The sequence below is a fragment of the Equus quagga genome, chromosome 6 (assembly GCF_021613505.1).
Source record: "Equus quagga isolate Etosha38 chromosome 6, UCLA_HA_Equagga_1.0, whole genome shotgun sequence".
NCBI lineage: Eukaryota > Metazoa > Chordata > Mammalia > Perissodactyla > Equidae > Equus > Equus quagga.
Genome location: NC_060272.1, coordinates 135496816 through 135519767, shown reverse-complemented (window position 1 = coordinate 135519767; position 22952 = coordinate 135496816). Strand labels below are relative to the sequence as shown.

Here is a 22952-nt window from a genome sequence, read left to right as displayed (position 1 = left end):
CTGGGTGTCCCCATCCTGGCTGGGAGCTGGGCACCCCGCACACCCACTGCCCACCCCCAAAGCCAGGTCATCTGGGGCCTTAAAATATTCCTCCAGAGCAGCGTTCCTGGTTCCCAAGGGTCTCAGAAGAGACTGAGCCAGATGAGTGGAGGGCCCCCTGGTGAGTGGAGGCCCCCTGGGCCGGCTAAGCTCCCGGCCTCCTGCCAGCAGCCCTGAGGCTCCCTTCTCCCGCTTCCCTGTGGATGGACACGGCCAAGCACAAAAAATTCTCAGCATAATCATGTGGTTCAACAGCCTAAGAGGAGGAAGAGTTCCCAGTGCAGCGTCCCTCAGACTCCTGTTCTCTCTCCACTCAGCTCCATTCTTTCTGATGGAATCTTCCAGAACTCTTTATGCATATACATAAATCTAAACATAGATTCTTGTTTTTCCCAAAATGTTGACTTTTTTGTTAAACATATAATACGTGTTAAATTGAAATTAGGGGTAAACAAGGAGAAATCGCAACCCCCCAGTAACGTGGCCGCATCTCAGATGTCCACGGACACGTGGCCCCCACCTGCTTTCTAACACAATTGTGTGTGCTGGTTTGCATCTCCTTTTTTAAAAACCTGGAGCATTTGAAAATCTCCCAGACTCAGCACAGACGGAGAAGGTGAATCAGCTTGTCGAGGTCAGCGGCCTCTTTTCTTTGCATTCAGCTCAGCAAACACTTGGTTGGACCCGTTTTAATGAAAGGTGGTTGTGATTTTTAAAGCAAAAGTCTGTTACAGAAAAACTTAAGAACCCAGAGCAGTGTAACTAAAGGAGAAGTCAGCTGGAACCCCTCCAGATGAGGCCTTTGGTCTGTGCTCGTGGCTCTACGCAGGGAGTCAGCGTGCGCGTGCAGTTGTGTATGTTGTTTATGGCACTCAGCCTACGGTCAAGTCTCCCGTGTCCTTTAAAATTCAGAGTAAGCGTTATTTTAAACCTTTTGTGCTTAGGATGTGTGAGCGGTTCCCACCTTGACACCTGGCTGGTACCTGCCAGGTGAGTGCTGCCTGCCCAGCTGTCCCAGGCAGCTGCCTCATCGTCTGTGCTGCTGCACGCTCTGCGTGTGGGGCCTCTCTGGGGACACGGGGCCTTTCTGGGTTTTCCTAAGTGAAGTGGCGCTGTGGGAGCATGAGTTTTTGTCTGCTCTGGGCCACCAGGCCCGTGGGTAGGAGAGGTGAGCGTGGGGGTCTGCTCCTGGACGTGGCAGCTCTAGCGTTCTGGACACAGACCCCAGCCCCTGGGAAGTAATGGTCTCCCAGCTCTGTGGGCAGGCGGTGGCTCTGCGAACTGATCTGACCCGGACTCAGGAGGGTCTGGGAGAGTTTTGGGGAACTTCTGTCTGCAGGGCACTCCTGGAATCCTGGATTCCAGGTCTGATGGTGCAGAGCGCGGGGGCCGGGCTGACCCTGGCACGTGGATGGGGAGGAGGCGAGGGGCTCCTAGGCCCAGTGACCACTGACCCTCTTGCTCTCGGCCACAGGTACCCCTGAGTTCATGGCGCCCGAGATGTACGAGGAGCACTACGACGAGTCTGTGGACGTCTACGCCTTCGGGATGTGCATGCTGGAGATGGCCACCTCGGAGTACCCCTACTCAGAGTGCCAGAACGCTGCCCAGATCTACCGCAAGGTCACCTGTGTAAGTCCACGGGTCACCACGGTGGACCATGCGCCATGGCTGGTCTCTTCGCTCCATGAGATCCTCACAGCAGCCATGTGGGGAGGGGAATGAAGCCACTTTACAGATGGGGAAACTGAGGCCTAGTGGTAGGGTTGCTCAGGTCTCTGGGCTCGAGGTGGAAACCACACAGCAGTAATAGTAATAAGGGTGCTGGGATGGTACCCAGAGGCTGTCACGGTCCACACAGTGCCGTGAGGCTGGGGCACTGGCAGGGCCTCGCCAGGAGGCACTCAGGCCACCCTGGGGGCTGCTGGCTTCCCCATCTTACAGCGGCGTGTCCCCAGGCAGTTATCAGCTTTAATTGCGTGGCTTCGGCTGTGCAAACAGATCCTCCTGTCCTCCCTCTACTATCCTGCTGGGTGGGGAACGGGGAGGGAGCATCCACATCCAGGGCGGAGCAGCTGGGCCTAGAGTTTCTGGGCCCTGGTCCCTCACTGCCCATCTGTGCCTGCGGGCAAGAGGCCCCACGACCCCGAGTCCTGGCTGCCTCGTGCAGACCCCGATGCACCCTCCTTCCTTCTGAAGACACATGAGGAGCCATGGTTCTTGGCACCCGGGGCATCTGCCCCCCATCCCTGAGCCCTCCCTGCAGGTCACAGCTTGTTTCTCCCCTCTGGTTCTTAATTCTAAGTTATCCATCAGTAGTCCACTTTGAGCCCCTCCCATCTGCCGCTGAGGATGCAAGGCAGGAAGGCAGAGTCCTTGGCTGGTGGCACTGTGTCTGTGGGTCAGAGACCCACAGATAGGCGCGCAGCTCCCCGGTGGTGCTGGCTGGAGAGGGTGGGCCCATCGCCTGTGGGCAGTGGTCCTGCGAGGGGCTGGGGGTGAATTCGAGGGGTGTCAGGTTTTGGAGTGGTGCCTGGGTGCAGGTTCTGGTTTGCACAGATGGATGGGATGGTGGTGCATCCACTGGGCTTGGTGAGACAGAGACTGAGCCCCCTGGGCACGTGTTCCTTGGCCACCCTGGTTCTCCAGCAGCCTCGCTGCCCGTCTTTGGGCCCTGGGAAACAGGACACTGGCCAGGGTCCCAGGGCTCCTCTGTGGACCCCTGTTGGTCTGGGCAAAGTAGGGCTCAGCCCCACCCTGCCTCCCTGAGGAAACCAGGCCGGAGGCATGTTGCTGATCCTTGGTGTGTCATCTGCAGCGACGCCCTTGCCCTCGGCCCTGCCCCCGAGTCCTGTGGTTCCTCACTTCTCACCCACATGCTGGTGCAGCCTCCCACATCAGCCCCTGACCCCAGGGTCTCTCTGGGTCTCGAGGTGTCCTCTGCCATCAGCTGCCTGACTCCGTGCTTCTGAGCCTGGAGACGTGAGCCCCTTCAAAACAGCACCTTGTTATTCTGGCACATTCTTCACCTGCTTTGGGGGCCTCAGCCTTTCAGAGATTAAATGACACTGTATGCACACACTTACTTGTGTTTATAGTGTCTCAGGTCTTCTGCCCCCGTGGGGACCCTGCCCTTCCTCCTGGTGTAATTAAATCTTTTTCTCTTGGCTTCAGTGGAACAGCAGAGGCCTCATCTCTGAGGGGGACCCTCGGCCGCTCCTGAAGCCCAGGGTCCGGCGTCTGTTGCTCACATACTCCCCTGCACGTTGGGTGCAGTGTGACTCCCGCTGGCTGCGGGCACAGGGCCTGGAGGTCCGGGGGCCCAGCCAGGCAGTGGAGCTGCTGGGGGTCCTGCTCTTGGGTCTGCCCCCGGGCTAGGGGCACACCTCTCCCTCCCCGCCATGGGAAAACGCAGGCTTCACGTTCTCGACGTTCAAAAAAGAACGCCAGGACAAGGCCTTTGGAGGCGCAGTTTTGTTGAGGGAGGAAGAACATGGGGCTCGAGCCCCCAGTGTGTTTTAAAACCAGGTGCCCCTCCCTGAGTCCCCTCCCCCAGCAGATGGCAGACAGATGCTGCAGCAGGTCCTGCTTGTGCTGGACCCCTCTGCCTGCGTCTGGGCTCTGGGCTGGCTGAGCCGTGGCCGCCCCCAGGCTGGCACCTGCTGGGTCCCTGGTCGGTGTGGACACTCGGCCACCCCTTGTCCCTGCTGCCTGAAAGTCACCCAGCCTGGCTGTGGCTGTGGAACAAGCCACCAGGCCTTGAAAGTCAGCCCCACCTGTGGCCACAATGGGGCTTGAGCCTCTGGTGGCCCTCGGCCAGTGGCAGCAGCCACAGAGAGTGCCCTCAGCACCCTTGAGCGGGCATGTGGTGAGATGGGAAGCCTCTGTGGGGGTGGGTCCTCGTCCAACAGGGATGCTCTGCTGGCAGGTGGGTGTGTATCCTCGGGCAGATCTGCCCTGTCCCGCTCCGTCCCCTCTGTGCAGTGACGGGCTGGTTGGGAGGAGCGAGCATCCCCCGAGTCTTTCTTCCCCAGACCTCACTACTCCCAGACGTCATTCCCAAGTGGGGACTTGGGATGGAATGAACCCCAGAATGAGCCTCATGCCCTTCTGCCTTCTCCTCTGCTGGGCTGGTGTGAGGCGAGAGGCCAATTCGGTGTCAGGTGACTGCTCATCTCTTTTCAGGGCATCAAGCCAGCCAGCTTTGAGAAAGTGCACGATCCCGAAATCAAGGAGATCATTGGGGAGTGTATCTGCAAAAACAAGGAGGAGAGGTGAGTCCCATGCCACGTGGGGTCAGGTGCTCTCGCTGACGTTGCTCCAGCTGCTCTGCAGAGCTGGGTTCCCCCAAGAAGAGGTTTAGGAGATGGATAGGCCACTTCAGGCCGCCATGTCCTGGGTGCCAGCGAGCCTGCTGGGCAGTCAGGGCACAGCCGCGGCCTGGCCTCTGCTGCCTGGATGGTTCTGGAGCCCCCTCCTTTCTCCTTTGCTGGCTGCTTCTTGCCCACCCAGCCTGGAGCATGGGAGCTCCTGGGGCCTCGCTCTGCCCTCATTCCTTTTTCTGTGCATTTTCCCCGGTGGGCCCATCCATACCCACGGCCTGGAGGACACCCCCGTGCCTGCCTCCCGATGCATCTCATCTTGCCCTCTTCTCAACTCCGGGCTGCATGCACCTGTGTCTGAGTCACCTCAAGTCACAGCTTCAAGGCAGAGCCCTCACGATCCCCCAAACCAGCCCCACCTCAGATTAGGGCCCCTCCTTCCTCAGCTGGTCAGCCAGGGAGCCTGGCCTGCATCCTGAGCCTTCCTCCCTCCCCCCTCTTCGGCCCTCTTCCCCCCAGAGCCCTCTATCCCTCCTCCTTCTCTCCTCCCTCACCTCCTCCTCGCCCCCTCGGGTGCCCTCCTTGCCCCTGCACCCCTAGCACATGCCCCTCATCCCATCCCCGTCCCCAGCATTCACCCCTATCTTTCCCAAGGCTGTCACTTCTTTCACAGCGGCCCTGTCCTGATCCCTAGGTCTTCTCTCTGTCCCGTGCAATTATCCTGTTTTATTCTCTAAGAAAAATACTAAAAAGTTGTGAAATATAACCCACACCAGAAAAGTACAGAAACAACCCTGTAGAGCCAAGGAGTCCTCAGAGCAGACCCTGTGTGTGAGACCACCTCCCAGACAGAGCCCCAGGGCCCATGACCTTCCCCCTGCCAGGGGCAGTGACCTCCACACCCCCCAGGAACTATGACCTCTGTCCCCTCAGGAGCCATGACCTCTGCCCCCGCAACGGCCATGACCCCCTCCCCCCAGGGGCCAAGACCTCCAAGACCCTGGGCATTTGTTGCCCTTGGTGAAGGTCACTCACTGAGCTGTGACCCGCAGGCCATCCAGGGGGGTGGTCTCCATCTGCCCAGGGGGGGTGGGCCACTGGACTTCGCAGCCCAGGGTGACCACACACAGGACCCTGGGAGGACGCCAGGCCCGGGACAGCACCTGGATCCCTTCCTGCTGGAGACGGGAACTGACCTAGTGTTTGGGGATGTGGATTTGGGTGACAAAGTGGTTACCATGGCAACACCCAGCAGCCACACTCCTCAGCATCCTGGGGAGCCCCTGAAAATGTCCCTCTCCCAAGGCCAAGACCCCTCAGGTGCCCGTGTGAGCTCTGGGATGTGGTCAGCCTCGCTGTCCGGTTCAGTCTTCCCTGGAGCAGGTGTCTTGTGGTGACTGAGCCCACAGCTCCTCCGCAGGCCTGTCTGCACGGCACGGAGCCTGGGTGAAAACTCTGAATTCCCTGAATCTCACAGCGGCATGTGTTCTTTTTGTAACGAGGGAGAACGAGTCTTAGAGACTGCACAGTGAAGTGTGATCTCCTCCCTGGGAGCTAGGGAAGTACATGTAAACTGTTGGGTGCCGTTCCCGAGGCCAGAGCCTGCCCACTGGGCGGTACAGTCAGGGAACGTTCTGGAGGGAGCACCCTGTGTGCACGGCCCCTCGGCAGGTGTGCCCGCGCCCTGCTCGTCAGCCGCCCCTCCGCAGGTACGAGATCAAAGACCTGCTCAGCCATGCCTTCTTCGCGGAGGACACCGGCGTCAGGGTGGAGCTGGCCGAGGAGGACCACGGCAGGAAGTCCACCATCGCTCTGCGGCTCTGGGTTGAGGACCCCAAGAAACTGAAGGGCAAGCCCAAGGACAACGGGGCCATTGAGTTCACCTTTGACCTGGAGAGGGAGACGCCGGACGACGTGGCCCAGGAGATGGTAAGGTGGCCCCTTGCGGCCAAAAATGCGGGTGTGTGCCTTGAGAGCATGTGGTTTCCAACGGTTAGAGCGAGGTCAGAAGGGCGCGCGGTCCAGTGGTGAGTGGCAGGCCTGGGGCGCGCACAGGATCCCCAGCCATGTGGGGCGCGGGGCGTGGGGAGAGGTCTCCCGCTGCACAGGCGCAGGACCTGGCGCACAGAGGGACCTGGCCTTGATGTGTCAGGAGAGGCCTGCTTATGACCGGATTCTTGCTGCCTTGGCACTTGCGCGGGCCCTGGAGTTCCATTTTCCATCTGCTGCTGAGGGGCACTGTGGTCCGAGGGCACGGGGTCGCAGGGGTGCGGAGGGAAGATGTGCACGTAAGAAATAAGTGAGACGGTGATTTTCACTAGAAAAACGGAGGGAGAGTGAAGCCAGCGCACGTGGCGGGAGAGCGCGCTCGGTCACAGAAGCGCACGGTCTCTTCCACTTTCTTGGATCAACCTTTCCCTGAACGCAGCACATGTCAGAAACTTAGCAAGTCCCATGGGTTCGGCTACTGGGTTCTCACAGCTGGACTCCTGGGCCCATGTGGGTTTGGGAGGAGGAAGTGGTCTGCGGCTGGACGGTGGGCTGGAAGAGCTGGGAGGGCAGCAGCCTGTGCAGGCTCGGGTGGGCAGCAGATCCGCGTGACCAGCCTGGGCTGACTCCACTGCTCCCCGAGGCCCTGCTCAGATGAGGAAACTGAGGCTGGCTGTGCCGCGTGAGGTGTGGGAGCCACAGCCGTGAGGGCACTTGGTGGGCTTGGGGGCCCAGGCATGTGGCGGGTGAAGGGTCCGTGGAGCTTGGTGTAGGTGGTGCAACAGGTCAGTGTGGGGCAGGGGCGGGAGGCGTGTGGCCAGCCAGGGCCCTGCCTTCCACTGGACAGCGGCCTGTGTCCCCACTGTGTCTGGCACATGCAGGCCATGTGATGTCCCGCTAAGGGGCCAGAGCCCAGGTCAGGACCACCCCCACCTTCCTGACTGCCGGTCACATCCTTGGTCCCAGAAACAGAGATGCCTCTGCTGTAAGTGAATTTAATGGGGTCAGTCAGCTCCGTGCTTCCGGAGGCCTTTCGATGACCGTGTGGTATGCAGTTGAATCGCCGTGTACTTGCAGGGAGTGGCACTAAGATAATTACCAGCCGCTAGTCCTGTGAATTCAGGACCCCGTTTCCCCTCATGCTGTGACACTGCGGTCCCTTTTGGCTTTCTGCTGGAATTTAAAGCACAAACAAGTGACAGTGAGGCAGTGCATGCGGCAGCCTGTGAGATGAGGTTCTGGAGTGGGGGTCGCATCCTGGAGCAGCGATGGGCACTGGGGAACCTGGCCACCAGTGTTCCCTGTCCAGGTGTCAGCAGGAGGGTAGGCCGGCCTCGAGGGGCACAGCCCCACGTGGAGATGGGGTGGGTCCTGGGGTGGCCTTGAGTGAGTGTGTGGGTTGGGGCTGCTGGGGCCAGGGGACTCAGGAAGCACAAGCAGTGAGCACGCCCTGGTCACCCCCAGCATCGTGCCTGCTCTGCGCTGGGCTGTTGGGCACCTTCCTGCATGAGGTGGGGGGTTCGGGTGGGAGCTGAGCGTGCGTCAGGTGCTGCAGCGACGGGAGAGGACAACAGGACGTCAGCACACACGGATTCCCCGTGGCGGCGTGTCCTGGAGGTGCACAGGACCCAGACGCACGGTGCTATCTGTGCTGCGGTGGCCGGGTGCTCCTTCTGCCCAGTTCGTCCCAGACGCTCTTTGGTTGTAAGAAGGTGGTGCCCCAATGTGCTAGGCCCCTTCCTGGGATGCTTACCCTCCACAGAGGACTCACCTTCCTCTGCCTCAACACTGAGGACAGGAGTACCAGCCTCCTCCTGCAGCCCCACCCTGTCCCGCCCTGGAGCATGCGCGCTGCGGCCTCTGCACCAAGTTCATGTGCCCGGCTGGACCCCGGGGCGTGGTGTCTCCGCCAGTTCACAGCCTGGGTGCAGCACTCCCCCTCCCCCCATCTCCTTTAAAAGCACTTTCCCGTGTTTGGACATCCTCCGTGAAGTATGGCATCCACACAGAAGGCGAGTCGCTGTGTTCCATTAAAGAATAATAATAAAACAACACGTACTACTGGTCTCTGTAAGAAACAGCAGGCCTAGTGCCTTGGGAGCTGCCTGTCATGATGAGCTGACAGCAGCCTCGGCCCCTTGGCCGGTCTCAGTCCTGCGTGAGCCCCGGTGAGCTGGACTCTGCTCCTGGCTCCTAGCTGGACCTTGCAGGTCAGCGTGGGGGCCCGGCTCTTGGTCAGGTTCCACCCTCCCCGCCCATGTGTCGACAGAGAGCCAACATTGGGGTCCAGGGCCTCCTGGTGGGTCCCAGGGCTGGGCGGAGGAGGTCCTAGTGGGCGGAGATTCAGGGCCCACTCCCCTGGCTGCTCTGTGGGGCGGTCACTTACCCATGGCTGTAGCCCAACACACCTACTTCTTCAAAACTTAGAGTAGTGTAAGGAGGAGACAGCCAGTGCTGGGCGTCGTGAACAGGCAGCAGCTTGCCGAAGAGATGCAGTGGCACGTAGGGTGTCACCCCACCTCCAGTGCTAGGGGCCTGCAGCAGGTTGGGGTGGCCTTATTCTTAACCCCCGAGATCAGCGTGTGTCGGGTGTTGAAGAAGTTCTGGAGCCAGACAAGGCCGTCCTCAGGGTGGGAGGGAGCCCATGCCACAGCTCTCTCCTCTCCCTCTGGAATCACCTCCCGGCAGGTCCTGCAGGCGGGGACGTGGGGCGGGTGCGCGTCGACATGGGTCAGAGTGAAGACACCCGGGATCTGAGAGGAGGACGGGTTCTCCAGATACCTGGGCTGGCTCTGATCTAGAGTGACCCGTCAGTAGGACCCCCAGGGACAGGAGCTTGAGGCCCAGCCCAGGGGTTCTTGCGTCCACCGTGCAGCCCTTCCTCCCGCCTTCACGGCCTCCGGATAATGGGACGTTGCAGTGCAGCACAGAACGTGGCTGAATTCTCCCCGTTCGGGAAAAAATAGAAGCAGCACCTTGGAGAGGCTCGCTGGGGGTGACTGTGAACACGGAGGTGGGAGGGAAAGTGGGTCACGGGCAGGTAGCCGCAGTGGCGGCTTGTCTGTGGGTCGCCTTCTTTCCAGCGGCCTCTGCTGGGTCCGCCAGGTCAGCCGTGTGGGCCCTGCTGGTGGGCGGGCGGGTGGGGGCTTTGGCCCAGCCTCGGCCCTCGCATGTGTCCCGGCTGCATGGAACTGCTCACTCCCACCGTCCTGGCGAGGAGACCTCGGCACCGTCTGCGGAGTCTCAGCAGCAAATCTGTCACGGGGTTGACTTCTGGAAGTTTCTTGAAGTCATCACAGACTTAGAGAAGCATTGCAAATGCACAACAAAGAACCGTTTGAAGTGACTGATGTCTGGCCTGATGCCCGGCACCCCCAAAATACTGTGTACCTGGACCTTCCTGTGCAGCTGCCTTGGCCCTCAGACCTGGGAGAGCAGCCGGTCCTGCTCAGGGCCCCGTTGTCCAGCGTCAAGGTTGCGCCTTTCGTCAGTGGTCTGCGTGAAGGGCTGGCTGGCCGTCCCGGCTCAGCACCCTCTGTGTCCATCAGCATGTCCGCAGGAACGCTTGCTACCGTGGCCACCCCCTGGGAATGCACCCTCGGTCACGTGGTTGAACGGGTCTACCTGGGGATCCACACGAAGCTGTAGTTAATAACTGTTTCATAGGGAGGTACCTGGCAACTGTGTAAATATTGCATTTTCACCAAACTTTCCATTTATGTGTGTCTTTGTGACCCATGGTTTCCCTTTTGTTTAGTAGATAACGTGCTCCATCACCTTCGCTTCTCAATAGTCCATCCCAAATGCAGCTCTGTGCACACTCGGGTCACACGGTCTCCAGGTCGGGATTCTGAGAGTGACTGAGCAGGCGCTTCTGGCTCAGGGCCCCTCGTGAGGGCAGCCGGGTGTCCGCTGGGGCTGACTGGGGCGAGGGTTGGTGTCCGTGCTTGCTCACCAGGTCGAGTTCTCAGCCAAGTGGGATGTTCCATAGGGCTGCTTGCGACGCAGCTTCACGTGAGCAAGTGATCCACAGAGAGACTGAGAGACAGAGCGAGAGGGAGAGATGGAGACTGAGAGACAGAGACTGAGAGATGGAGAGAGAGAGAGACACTGAGAGACAGAGACAGAGACTAAGAGATGGAGACAGAGTGAGAGGAGAGAAGGTGAGACTGCAGGTGTGTGCTGCTGTGTAACCCTAGGGTGGCAGTGATGCTCGTCACTTCTGCCACCACAGAGCACTTGTGTCCCCCTCTGGGTATTTGCGGACACGTCCTTCAAACTCTCCTGGTACTGCTGTGTATTTTGATGCTCAGAATGTCCCAGATTCGGCCAGTGGGAGGCCGTGGTGCTGGCTCCCGTGTTGTCCTGCACGTCGTCAGGTTGTCATTCTCCAAGCGTCCTCTCAGCACAGTGAGATGTCCAGGCCGCTCCTCTCCCTGGGGGCCTGGACCTGCCGTCCATGGGGAACCCCACCCTCTCACAGTGGTCTGGCTCCTATATGCTGTGGGTCATGGCTGCCCCAGGCCCACAACCATGCTCTCTTCCTTGTACACATACTGTGCTGTGTACGCACATACCCGTGTCTACCTCTGTGTGTGTTTACGTCTGTTGTACATTGGAAATGGTGAGTTCACACGGTTCCCATCCCGAGCCACAAGGTCTGTCTCTGGTTTTCTCCCTTCCCTCGTGGGGAATCCTGTGGTGATGGCTGGGAGCCTGGCTTCCGCTCTTTCGTGGTTTTGCCACAAATATCCTCAGAGAGAGCCATGTGTTTCCTGGAGATCAGTGGCTCCTTTACAGACACTCTTAAACACTCTGTTGGGTAAATTGAGTTCAGGGTTTTGCCAGGCACCGTGCACACCCTCCTGGTCTCAAGTTACAAAGTGCGCCTCCTGCCCCAGCCTCCACGACTTCTCAGAGAATGGCAAGACGGGCCGGCTGCAGCTCCTTGTCCCTGTGCCCGAGCACACAGATGCACCCAGGACCCCTTCCTGCCCTCGGCCAGCACAGGCAAGGGCTCCAGGAAGCCCCGGGCCCTGCGGGGGGGCAGGTTGGGGTGCCTCTGCCTCAGTCATCCACCTGCAGTTTCTGGCACCTGCTCTCCCAGGAGTGGGCCCAGGGCGGGTTCAGATGGTCGCTCTTCTTGCGGACTTATGCTCGATGGTGGGAGGACATTTACTTACAGGGTGATGAGAGCGTCCTGAGAGGAACGAACCGGGGGTGAGGGACTGAGGAGAGGACTTTGAGTGGAGACCCCATGAGGGGGAGGCGGCTGTGCAGATGGCAGGGCCAGCCCAGCAGTGGGACGAGACCGGCAGGCCTGGTCTCGGTAATGACATGGTGACTCCCTTTGCAGATCGAGTCGGGATTCTTCCACGAGAGTGACCTGAAGATCGTGGCCAAGTCCATCCGTGACCGTGTGGCATTGATCCAGTGGCGGCGGGAGAGGATCTGGCCCGCGCTGCAGCCCAGGGAGCAGCGGGACCCAGGCAGCCCCGACAGGGCCAGGGGCCCACCCGCACCCCTGCAGGTCCAGGTGACCTACCACACGCAGGCTGGGCCGCCGGAGCCCGAGGAGCCCGAGGCCGACCAGCACCTCCTCCCCCCCGCGCTGCCGGCCAGCGCCACCTCCTTGGCCTGTGAGTGCTGCCCCTCCGCGTCCCCGAGCCCCCACGGGTTTGGACAGTTGGCGTAGGCGAGCGTTTTCCCAGGGGGATCGGGAGCATACCCGGTGCTGCACAGAGAACTGTGACCAGAGAGCTTTAAGGCTGGCTCAAGTCCAGCTTCTGGGGACGGGGGACAACTGTTTATGCAGATGCAGGACCTCGCGTGCCCCGCGCCAGCGAGGGCAGGGTGGCTCAGTCTGGTTACTTGTCCCATCTGAGGATGTCAGTCCTGGCCACACAGGGCTCCTGAGGGCTGTACCCCACCCCAGCGGGGCGTCTGGTCCGGGATGCCACTGCCCAGGGGCTGCCAGTGGTGGTGCCTTGGTCTCGGTTCTGGCCTTTGCCACTGTGAGTATCCATTCTCAAGGTTATCTGCCTTCCGGTGCTGGACCTTCGAGGCCTTTAGTAAGATTGAGGGAATGCTGCCGATGGGTTGGCGGGAATCGTTTTTATCCAGCTTCCTCAGACCACTGGGAGAGAGTCCAGTGTCTTCTGCACGTCTGGGCCAACAAGTGTCCTCCTCTGCCCTCAGCGTCCCCAAAATTTGACTGTGCTCTGAGGATGGGGGACGTGGCCTTTCTGTCTGTTCTGTGGACAAGCACGGAGTGAAATGGCAGGGCCGAGCCCCTGCCCAGGCCACCATTTCAGTTTATTCCTGCGGAAAGACCGAAATAGTCTGTTTAATGTATTTAATAGGCACATCCTTCATTTGTCATTAAAATAGCCACATGTTCTTCAGTCGGCTGCTTCAGTTCAAACTGCGGCTGGCCGTCACTTTGAGATATTGGTCGGCTGCTTCCTTCCCTCCACCTGACCAGGTTTGCTCTGGAGAATAAAATGGCAACATCAGCGCTCCATTTTCTGATAAACCAAAAAATTAATTGAAGAGGGTAAAGGTTTTGTAGGAAAACCTCCCTGTGTCTGACACCCTACTGCACACTTGAGAAGCTTAGTTATTGGTTGCACAATTTCCAGGACGGGAATTGAGATGTTTCCTCTTGTCGCCCGTTGAAGAGACAGTCTGGAGCCTAGTGTATGCCCCACTGTGGTCAGCTGTCAAGGTGCAGGTTCCACCTGCTGTGCAGACATGAATCGACGGGGGGTTCAGTCAGGGTGGGCGTTCTGCCTGCAAATAGACCCCGTCCTGTCTGACTGAGAACAGGTCTGTGTGCCTCACACAGGGGCCACACTTCTCAAATCGGGTTTTATCTGTTTATTGTAATTTATTTAAAGTAGATAATATAGTCGGATCACATAAAATTCAAGAATTCCCAGAGGGTATACAGTGAAAGACAGCTAACTTTCCTCCCTGGAGGCCACTGATATTGCCCGTCTCTTACTGTACCTTCCAGAGAGAATCTACACATGCAGTCTGCCACGCACGTACTCACATGCATAGCACACACGTATATCCATACACACCCACACACACGCACATATGCAGACACATGCAGGCTCACAGTGCACACCACCCGCATGCATGTGCGCACATGCACACATCCACATGCGTGCACACACACACATGCACACATCCACATGCATGCATACACACACATGCACACACGTGCACACAGGCACACCCACAAACATGCATTCACACACGCGCACACCCCCCATGTCTCCCTCTATCCCAGGACCCACAGCTCCTGCACACGCTCTTCTGTGCCTTGCTCTGGTCACAACAGAAAGCCTGTGTGCATCGTCCCTCTGGCTGCAGTGCCCTTGGATGGCTGGACCGCCCTGTGCTTCGTAGAGGTGAACTGATGGGGATGCCAGGCAGCACACGCGCCACTGGAGAAGGGGCCTGGTCTTAAGTGACAAGACAGGCAAACACACACACTGTCTTTGTCTGAAGGAACAGCAGACGTTGTATTTTGTGATTCTGTGCCACGTACTCTGTTAACTGCTCACCACAGTCCAGATGAAGCTCAGAGAGAGGGCTGGGCCAGCCCCCGTGACTGTGAGGATGGGTTAAAATTAGATGTTTCAAGTTTAATTTGAAATATCCCAATAACAAACACATTCCCTTTAAAAATAGGAGATACTACCTGTATGGTTAGAGTCACTTTATGTCAAATTTGTCCGGTCTGTGGACATTCTCTGTTGTGTGCACTCTCTCTGTCTGTCTCTCCCTCTGTCTCTCTGTGTCTCTCTCCCTCTCTGTGTGTCTCCCTCTCTCTCTGTCTCTCCCTCTCTGTCTGTCTCTCTGTCTCTCCGTCTCTCTGTCTTTCTCTCTAAGTGGAGACACAACCAGCCATCTCGTTACACTCAGAACCCCGTGTCTACTGGGTTTTGCACACTCACACCTCAGTGTTCTTATGTCTTCCCAAGTTAAAGTAAGTTCAGGTCAGCCCCAGGGAAACATTATTTTGATGCAAAGCAGACAAGATTCCCTTTTACTTTATTTGTTTAAACCATGAGCGGACGCGATGCTGACACTGGAAATGCTTGGTGTTCACAGGTAGCAGACATGATATCCGTGTAGCTCGTGGGCTCTGGCAGCAGTGACCAAAAGTGCCACTTCAGGCGGGTCTTTGTTCTTCCCCTCACGGCACAGCCCCACGGCCGCCTGTCTTCCCTGTCTTGGCAGATGTACCTGTGGGCTGTGTGGTCCTTCTGTGCCCCGTGTGCGGGTGGCTTGTCCACCGAGGCTGGGTTTGACCTGTGTGCTGGGCTGAGCATGGGTGAGGCCAGCTCTGGGAGTCTCCTTGGACTGTGGCGCCTCCAGTCCCCCCTCACGGTCTCTCTGTGGAGCCAACCAAGTTAGACACAGGACTGTGATGTGGCTTTGGACCCAGATCTTCCCACTTCGGGCTCTTTGAGGTGGTGAGCAAGGCGGTCAGGGTCCTGAGACCCCCTGCCTGCCCTACCAGACACAGGAGGTCCTTATTTTATCCCCACCACTGAGCCCAACTCTGTAGCTTTTTCTGCCCCGACACGCCCTCGGCCTCCTCTGACCCCTCGTGCCCTGGGAGACTGAGCAGACCCGCCTTCAAGGCCAGGTCAGGGGTGGGGCCCTGTCCGTGACCGGGAGGCAGCCGCCGTCCTGCACATAGAGGTTGTGCAAGGTGGCCCCTGGGGTCCGTGTCCCCATGGCAGGTGGCTCCCAACGCCAGGCCACCTCGGGGCATGCAGGGATAGTCCCCGCTACGCGCTGCTGCGGGGCTGTTCGTCGAAGTTGACATGTATCTGTGACTCATGTGGTCTTTGTCTTGCAGGAGAAGCGTGCGGCCGAGCCGAGCGTGGCTGAGCCCGCCGTGCTCCTGAGACTGGAGTACCTAGCTGCTCTGACTGTGCCTTTATCCTCCGCAGCCGACAGCACCTTTGACAGCGGCCAGGGCTCCACCGTGTACTCGGACTCGCAGAGCAGCCAGCGCAGCGGGGTGCTGGGCTCGCTGGCTGACGCGGCACCCCCAGCCCCGTGCGTGTGCAGCCCCCCAGTGAGCGCGAGCACCGGCGATGGTCCCAGCCTGCCCTCCAGCCTGCCTGCGCCGGGGCCCTACCAGCAGCCCGCTGTGGTGAGTTGCCCACCCCTCGTGCCAGAGCCAGCCCCCAGGCCGCCCTCCCTGCCACGACCCCCCTGAGAGACCTGCCCGGCTGGTGACACCAGTGACGAGTGATGGGGCCGCGCTGGGCCTGAGACGGCAACGCAGACGGTGGCAGAGGTCACAGAAAAGCGTCCTTGATAGCGAGGAGCTTCGGCTCCGTCCAGGCCCCGCGTTCCAGGGGTGTTAGACGTGTCCCCCCTGCTCTGCGGCTGTCGGAAGTTGGGGTGCAGGTGGCCACATCCTGGGAACGTCTTCAGGGGCTTGTGAGAAGCAGGTGGGAAGGGCCCCAAGCTTCTGCCATGGAATCGTGTCTGAGACATGGAAAGACATAGGTGAAATGGAAATTGCTAGAAGAGGGGGTGCATTTGGCATTTATTTTTCGATTTTGATTTTTTTTAATGCAAAAGAAAGCAAAATGATTGCTTGCCTCGTGATCCCAAGCGGTCAGTGCAGAGAAGTTGCCCTTGAGGCAGGTGGTGGAGGGGGGTCCAGAGGAGGTTTAGACCCTGAGGCCACAAGCGGGTCAGGGCCGCCCCCCCTTCCCCCAGGGAGCCACTCCATCCCGACTCTCGCTCACGCCCTCTGGCCGCGCTGTGCCCCGGCCCCTCCTGTCCTCAGCTCCTTGGTTCTGCCGTTTCCCTGTGTTCTCAAAATGAGGTCGAGTGTGATTTTACTCAGCAGGAAGAGCTCAGTTGGGAAATTGCCCCGTGCTGCTCAGAGCAGTCACCCATGCCGGGGCTGAGCCAGACCATCCCACTGGCCCTCAGCTCCCCAGGTCAGGGTCATGGTTTCCCTGGCCATGTGTTATGCTCTCCACCGGGGCCCCAGCACGTGCCTCTCCCACCTCTGGCTTGCAGGCTGGGACCCTGAGCACAGGGAGGTCACCCGCCCGGCCAGGGGCGCCCTATGGACTTGGCTGGAGCACTGGCCTCATCTCCTTCCAGTTATGTGGAAACACCTTGGGCAGCAGGGGTGTCTGGGGGCGTCCCCAGGGTGCGCTGAGGCTCTGGGGCGGTTGCCGCGGTAGTGTGCCCCTGGGACCCAGGGAGGGAAGAGAACAGAGGGGAGCCTCTCCTCTGAGGCCTCAGCTGCACGCTCCTGATTCCTACTGGGCTGTGGGTGGTGGCGGCTCGAGGAACAGGTGCATGGATGGCTTGTTCCGCGCCATGGCTTCGGATAAATGCAGAAGCGGTTCCATCCACCAGTGCAGCTGGTCACAGGAGCGGTCTCGGTTGTGGAAATTACTGTCACCCGTTTCATCCACCAAACCTCACGTGAGAGACTTTCTGCTGTCGATGTGGAGAGCCAGGCCGTCGGCTCAGCCATTGCTGCGTCCGACCCGTTCCTCCATCTCAATACCTGCTTCTGCGTCCCCAGTATTTTGAAGTAAATCCCCGACAGGAAGACATTTTGCCCATGAATAAATATTTCGCTGTGTATCTCTGCAGGATCAGGACCCTTGAAAACAAAATTTAATACCATTATTGGACCGAAAAATGTACAAATTAACAGCAGTTCTTAATAGCATCCAACGGCCAGTGCTCAGAGTTCCAACTCTTTCCCTCTTGGTTTCTGCGCCCCGTTTCTCTCTTCTGGTGGCTGAGCCACTGGAGACCCTGGCTCTGCAGAGTGCCCCTCCCCCCATGCTGCTCTGCCGACCGTTCCCGACGTTCTGTATCCCATTTGTGGATGTGTCTGTGCATAGACGTGTTCCGTGTCCTACAGACAGCATATGCAACTATATGTCTCCATCCCTTAATGTCAGACCAAGCATTTCTCGGCAGTTCCACGGAGTCCTTGTAATGATCTTTCCTCACGATTGCATGATATTCCATGGAGCTGATGTTCCAGAACATTCCCTGTTTGGGGGTTGTGGCCATTCTGGTTTAGGGGCCAGGACACCTCGCTTCTGCTGAACTGTGTTCCTAGGGAAAGCATCCCTGGCAGGACGGGCACAGGGAGTGAGAGACGGGTCCCCGCGGTTGTGGAGCACGAGCCGGGGGGTCCTGAGGGCCACTGTTGAGCGTGGCCCTTTGTGCTCTTTGCAGCCTGGCCTGTCGGTGGGCTCCATCCCACCCCCCACCCGCCCTCCACTCCCACAGCAGCGTTTCCCGGAACCGGCCGTGAGTTTCGCCCCTGTGCCGACGGGCCCAGGCCAGCCCGCACCCCCGAGCCACCAGGTGAGTACTGGCCGCCCCTTATGGCCACCATCGTGCCTCGGTCTCCCTGGCCCGCTGGCCCTGCTGGTCCTTCTCTGTGGTTCCCCAGGGCTGGGGGGCAGATGGACATGGGGGCTCTTGTGTCTGGAGTTCACGGAGCGTTAGCACGGGGAGGAGCCTCGCTTGCCAGAACGATTCACCCAGGTCTGCGCTTCCAGGGCTCCAGGCTGGCGGGGGTGTGTGTGCACGTGTGTGGTGTGTGTGCGCAAGTTGGTTTTCTCTATCCTGTCAAGGCATGAGGGGTGTCTCAGCAGGATGTGGGTCTCAGAAGCCCCTTCCCTTCCTCTAGCCTCCTCCGCTGGCCCAGCCGACGCCCCTGCCGCAGGTCCTGGCACCACAGGGCCCTCTGCAGCCGGTGGCCCCTGTCCTGCCTCCGTACCTGCCTCCGAGCTCCCAGGTGGTGGCCCCCGCTCAGCTGAAGCCCCTCCAGATGCCGCCGCTGCAGCCTCTGGCTCAAGTCCCTCCACAGGTGCCCCCCCTTCCCCATCCAGCCTCGCGCCCTCCCCCAGCTGGGCTGCCGGTCTTCGTTCTCTGTGGTGCCAGGGTCCCTCGGGGTGGGAACACTCCCTGATGATGCGACGGCCGGGCTGCCGTGCCCACCTGCCCTCAGCGTCTGTCCCAGGCACGTCTAGGATGGGCAGGGCTTAGTCCAGAGTCAGGCCGAGGAGCCATGACAGAGCTGTGAGCACAAACTTGCAGTCACTGTCCACTGCAGAGCCACCCGAGGCCATGCTGACAGGGACTCCTTGGGGGCCGGGCCATCACCCAGGCTAATGCCCCCGGTGCTGGTCATCCGGGGACCCTGGGTCACAGGATGGCTTTTCTTTGCGGGTTCCGTCACAGTTGCATCGTCAGGGCTAGGATGGGAGGGGCCGCTTCCTGCAGAAGGTGTGGCTGTTTCTGTGGTTTAGGGTGCCATCCTGTCACCTGGCCTTGTCCTTGTCACGCTCAGAATGGCTCCACTATCTAGTTAAACCTCTACTGTGCACGTCCGTGGTCACGGCCTTTAGCTGCTTTTCAAATATGCAGAAGTCGGTTGGTGTTTTCACTGCGCTACAATTGGACAAAGGCACGTTTCACGGGTGCTCGTGTGCCCCCGCCGCCTAAACGGCCCTGTTCTAAAGAGAAAACTCTCAGAGTTGCTGAAATGTTTGAAGTGCTAAGTCCACAGGGTCAGATACTGGGTGTCTCCAGGATGGAAGACCAGACACGGAAGGTTCCAGAGCTCCACTGTTGGGAGCTGCCACCCTTCCCTGAGCCACGTGCAGAGGGGTGTCGCCTCAGCCAATGGGGAGGGCGCACAGGAAGAGATGCTTTGCCCCAAGAGAACCTGCCGAAGACTCTGGTCCCGGAGGGAACCCATATAGAGCAGGAAATCCAGCAGGGAAACGTCAACGTCAGGTGTCAGGTGGCCCTGACAGTCCTAGCCTTTCTGAATGAAAACACGCAAGGCTGTGAAGTGGTCACGCCTGTGACTCCTTGTATCTGAGCCTCCCCTGCCATCCTCGTGGCCGCCTGGCGGTACATGATGAGCCCCAGAGTGGTCCAGAGGGTACCGCAGGGCCTCTCAGGCTGTCGAGTGCCCACCGTGCCGAGGCCTCGTGCCTTCCTTCTCTGTTGCACGGTGCTCCGCGCTAGGCTTTGTTAATTTGGGCTTGTGTTCGGGGTCCCCAGTACGGGTGTGCTGCCGGGGGGGCGGCCCTGGCTGACATGCTGTCTCTCTTTCAGATGCCTCCGCTTCCTGTCATTCCCCCCGTCGCACCGCTGGCCACCATCGACAGCCTCCCCACGGCCCTCCCTGACCTGCCGGCCGCCGGTGTGCCGGCCGTGCCTGCCCCCTCTCAGTATTTCTCTCCGGCTGTCATCCTGCCAAGCCTCCCGCTCGCCGCCGCCACTGCACCCCTGCCTGCGGCACCGGCCCTGCCTCTGCAGGCAGTCAAACTGCCCCACCCGCCTGGGGCACCGCTGGCTGTGCCGTGCAGGACCATCGTGCCAAACGTGGCAGCCACCACCGCCGCCATCCCTCTGCTGGCCGTTGCCCCGCAGGGCGTGGCCGCTCTGTCCATTCACCCCGCCGTGGCCCAGCTCCCAGCCCAGCCTGTGTACCCCGCGGCCTTTCCGCAGATGGCGCCTGGTGATGTCCCGCCTTCCCCCCTCCACACGGTGCAGCACGTGCCGGCTCCTCCTCCGCAGCCGGTGCCCCCCACGCTGCCGCAGGCCCACCAGCCGAGCATCGCCCGCCTTCCGGAGCAGGCCGCTGTGGCCACCAATTCCGGGAGCCAGGTGAGCCCCCTGCTGGGCAGGGCCCGCTCTCCAGCCTCTGGGAGAGCCCTTAGCACCCAGAGGTGCAAGTTCTCAGCCCTCTGCTCCTTTACTGCACCTTGACCTGGGGGCACAGTGGGGACAGGCAGGCAGTGCTGTCCCGCGGCCACGGCTTCTCATCCACTATGGGGGTGTCTGCTCTTCCTCCCTCTTCCCAGCAAGTACTGGGAGCCATGGGAATTGGGGCAGCCAAAGGTTCCACTGTCGGTCCCTTCCTGAGGGTCAGTAGCAGCTGCTGGTGGTTGGGGGTCCCTCCCATGCTGCGCATTGAGGTGCCTGGCCTCCCCTCGGTGCGGCTGCAGCAGCCTCTCCATGGGCGCCAGGGAGGCTCCCACGGCCTGGTGCCTTGTCAGAGTGAGATGGGGGGACAGCCCCATCTCAGCAGCCAGGAATGAGGCAAACGGGGTTCCAGGGGTTCAGTCGCCATGGGCTGGGCGGTGCTCGGGGCACACAGGCTGCTGATTCCAAGGGGTTGTGGCAGACAAGGATGATGTCCTGGAGGCAGGTGGGGACCTTGGGCAGCTTGCTACACTGACAATGAAGGGACAGAGGGACACGTGCCCTGCTGGATGGCTGGGCCTCTCTGTGCCTCCACACACCTGTGCAGCCCACATGTTTTGGAGCTTCAGGGCTGTTACCCAACTTCATTGATGAGAGGAGCCTGCGGGGAGGCCTCCCACCTGGGGGCTTGTCACATGGGGGGCCTCCTACCTGGGCGCCTCTCCCCTGGAGGCCTCCCACCTGGGGGCCTCCCCCAACGGGACCTCCCACCTGGGGCTTCGCACCTGGGTGGGCCTCCCACTTGAGGGTTCTCCCACCTGGCCCCGCCCTGGCTCTAAGCTGCAGCAGCTGTGTGCAAGTGGGCACGACCTTTGCCTTGTGAGCTCCAGCTCCTCTCGTGAGGTGGGGCTGACGGTCCCCTTTGGATTTTGTCGTGAAGGTTCATCCTGACAGTGTGCGAAGGTGCTGGGTGCCCCCAGCTCGTGTTGCACCTGTTCCTGTCTGGAGCGAGCCCCTGCGTCCTAAGGACATACAGGTCCTCCTGGACGTGGCTCCTCGCTGTCTGATTTCCAGAAAAGATTTGTATGTGGAGAAGGAAGGGAGTTTTAATGAGCAACAGGGTGGTGTTTAAGAGCGAGTGTGAGAAGGCACAGCAGTGCAGTGGCCTGAGTGGGCGCTTGCACGGTCCATTACTCACAGTGGTGCTGATCACAGGTGAGGGCCCTTTCGGGAAAGCCAAGGGCTGAGTGGAGGCCTGGACTGGCGCCTTGTTCAGCCCGTAGCTGCGGAAGGCGTGTGTGCTCGAGGTCGTTGGCCAGGCGTGCTGGCTTTCCTGCTGCCGGCTGGAGGGTCTGGGGTTTATTGATGGGATGGCCTGGCTGCCCACGGGCTTCCCTGTGCTGTGGGCAGTGATGCCCCTGACCACAGCAGCAGGACAGGCCAGAAAGGACAGGTCCACAGCTGGGCTGCAGCTTTCGCGTCTGACCCCACGCACCGCGTTGCTGATGGGTCTCAGGCCAGCAGGCCCAGCCTGGGTTGCCCATGGGAGGCCATGGTCCACGGCCCCTGGCCAGAGGCTGGTGGGGAGCACAGGCACTGAGCTGACGGGGCGGTTGGGCCCGTGGTCAGTGCTGGACCCGGCTCAGGGCCTCTCCTGGCGTAGCCGGAGGCCACAGGGGAAGTGTGGTGTTGGGTTTCATCTTACACACACAGGAACACAAGAGGGCTGTTCCCGTTTCTTCCTGCCAAGTCCCCGCGCTGACAGCTCCAGGGCCAGGCCTTGCCTGTGGGGAGGGGAGGGTGGGTTGGAGCCCTGGAGAGTTCGTGGCCCAACGGAGGTGGCACCTACTTTGCTCTGGGACCCTTAGGGCCCGGCAGGGAAAGTGGGGCCTGGCCTCTTGACTTGCATCCCCGTCTTCTGTGCCCCCAGGTGCTGCTTGGCCACCGACCTCCGTATGCCGTGGATGTCTCTGCCCAGGTCCCCACGGTGCCCACACCGGCCGCCATCCTCTCCCCTCCTCTGCCGGAAGTGCTGCCGCTCGCCGCCCCTGAGCTCCTGCCTCAGCTCCCCGGCTCCCTGGCCCCCACGGCAGTGGCGGCTGCTCCAAGCCTGCCTGTCCAGACCACCACGCTTCTGCCGCCTGCTCACCCTCCACTGCCCAGCGGGCCGGGGATCACTGGCCCCGGCCCTGCTGTCCAGCTGACCGTGGAGCCGGCCCTGGAGGTGTGTGCCCTCCCCTCAGGGCTCAGCCTGCAGCATGTCACCCTGACCCCTGACCCCGCCATCATGGTGGGCCCATGCTCGGTGACCTTGGGTCTCCGTGCTAGAAGTCGGGGACGTGCTGAGGACGGTGGCAGCATGCGCCCCAGGACAGCCCTGTGGGAGCTGCTGCCATCTCCCTCTGCCGTCCCTGCGTGTCACCCTTTCCTGAAGCTCGTGTGCAGGTGGACAGTGTGGCTTTTACGCGTGGCGTTAGAGTGCTTCCCCTGCAGGTGATGGGAAGGCCTGCCACCAGCTTTCTGGGGCCTGTGGGCATCCCGTAGGGCCTGTCAGAGGGTGAACGTGTTTGGAAAGGGGGCGGCCCCAGCTTTTAGGAATCCACTTGACTCCGGGCGTTCAGCGCGATGAGAACCCTTGGCCCTGCTGCCCCACGTGGCGGCTGTGGTCAGAAGGGCGCGGGCGGGCTGGGCGGCCGGTGCCGTGCGCGGGAACGAGCGTGACCCGCCCTCCTTTCCATGGTTGTGTTTCAGGAGCAGGCCTCGCAGGACAAGCAGCCCGGCCTCCTGCAGAGCTGTGAGAGGTAACGGCCCGGCCTGGCCAGGGATGGCGTGGGTGGGCGTGGGCCA

General features: G+C 60.4%; 1 protein-coding gene across 1 annotated transcript in view; it reads left to right on the top strand.

The window, feature by feature from the left end:
* LOC124240945 (serine/threonine-protein kinase WNK2-like) overlaps positions 1–22952 on the top strand; it is a 115436-nt gene that overhangs the window by 33980 nt on the left and 58504 nt on the right. Inside the window, exons 5-14 of the mRNA XM_046664276.1 lie at positions 1514–1671; positions 4225–4313; positions 6071–6290; positions 11707–11989; positions 15329–15534; positions 17613–17744; positions 18073–18252; positions 19512–20066; positions 22036–22329; positions 22857–22906. Coding sequence (XP_046520232.1) covers positions 1514–1671; positions 4225–4313; positions 6071–6290; positions 11707–11989; positions 15329–15534; positions 17613–17744; positions 18073–18252; positions 19512–20066; positions 22036–22329; positions 22857–22906 — 2167 coding nt within the window. The remainder of the gene's footprint in view (positions 1–1513; positions 1672–4224; positions 4314–6070; positions 6291–11706; positions 11990–15328; positions 15535–17612; positions 17745–18072; positions 18253–19511; positions 20067–22035; positions 22330–22856; positions 22907–22952) is intronic.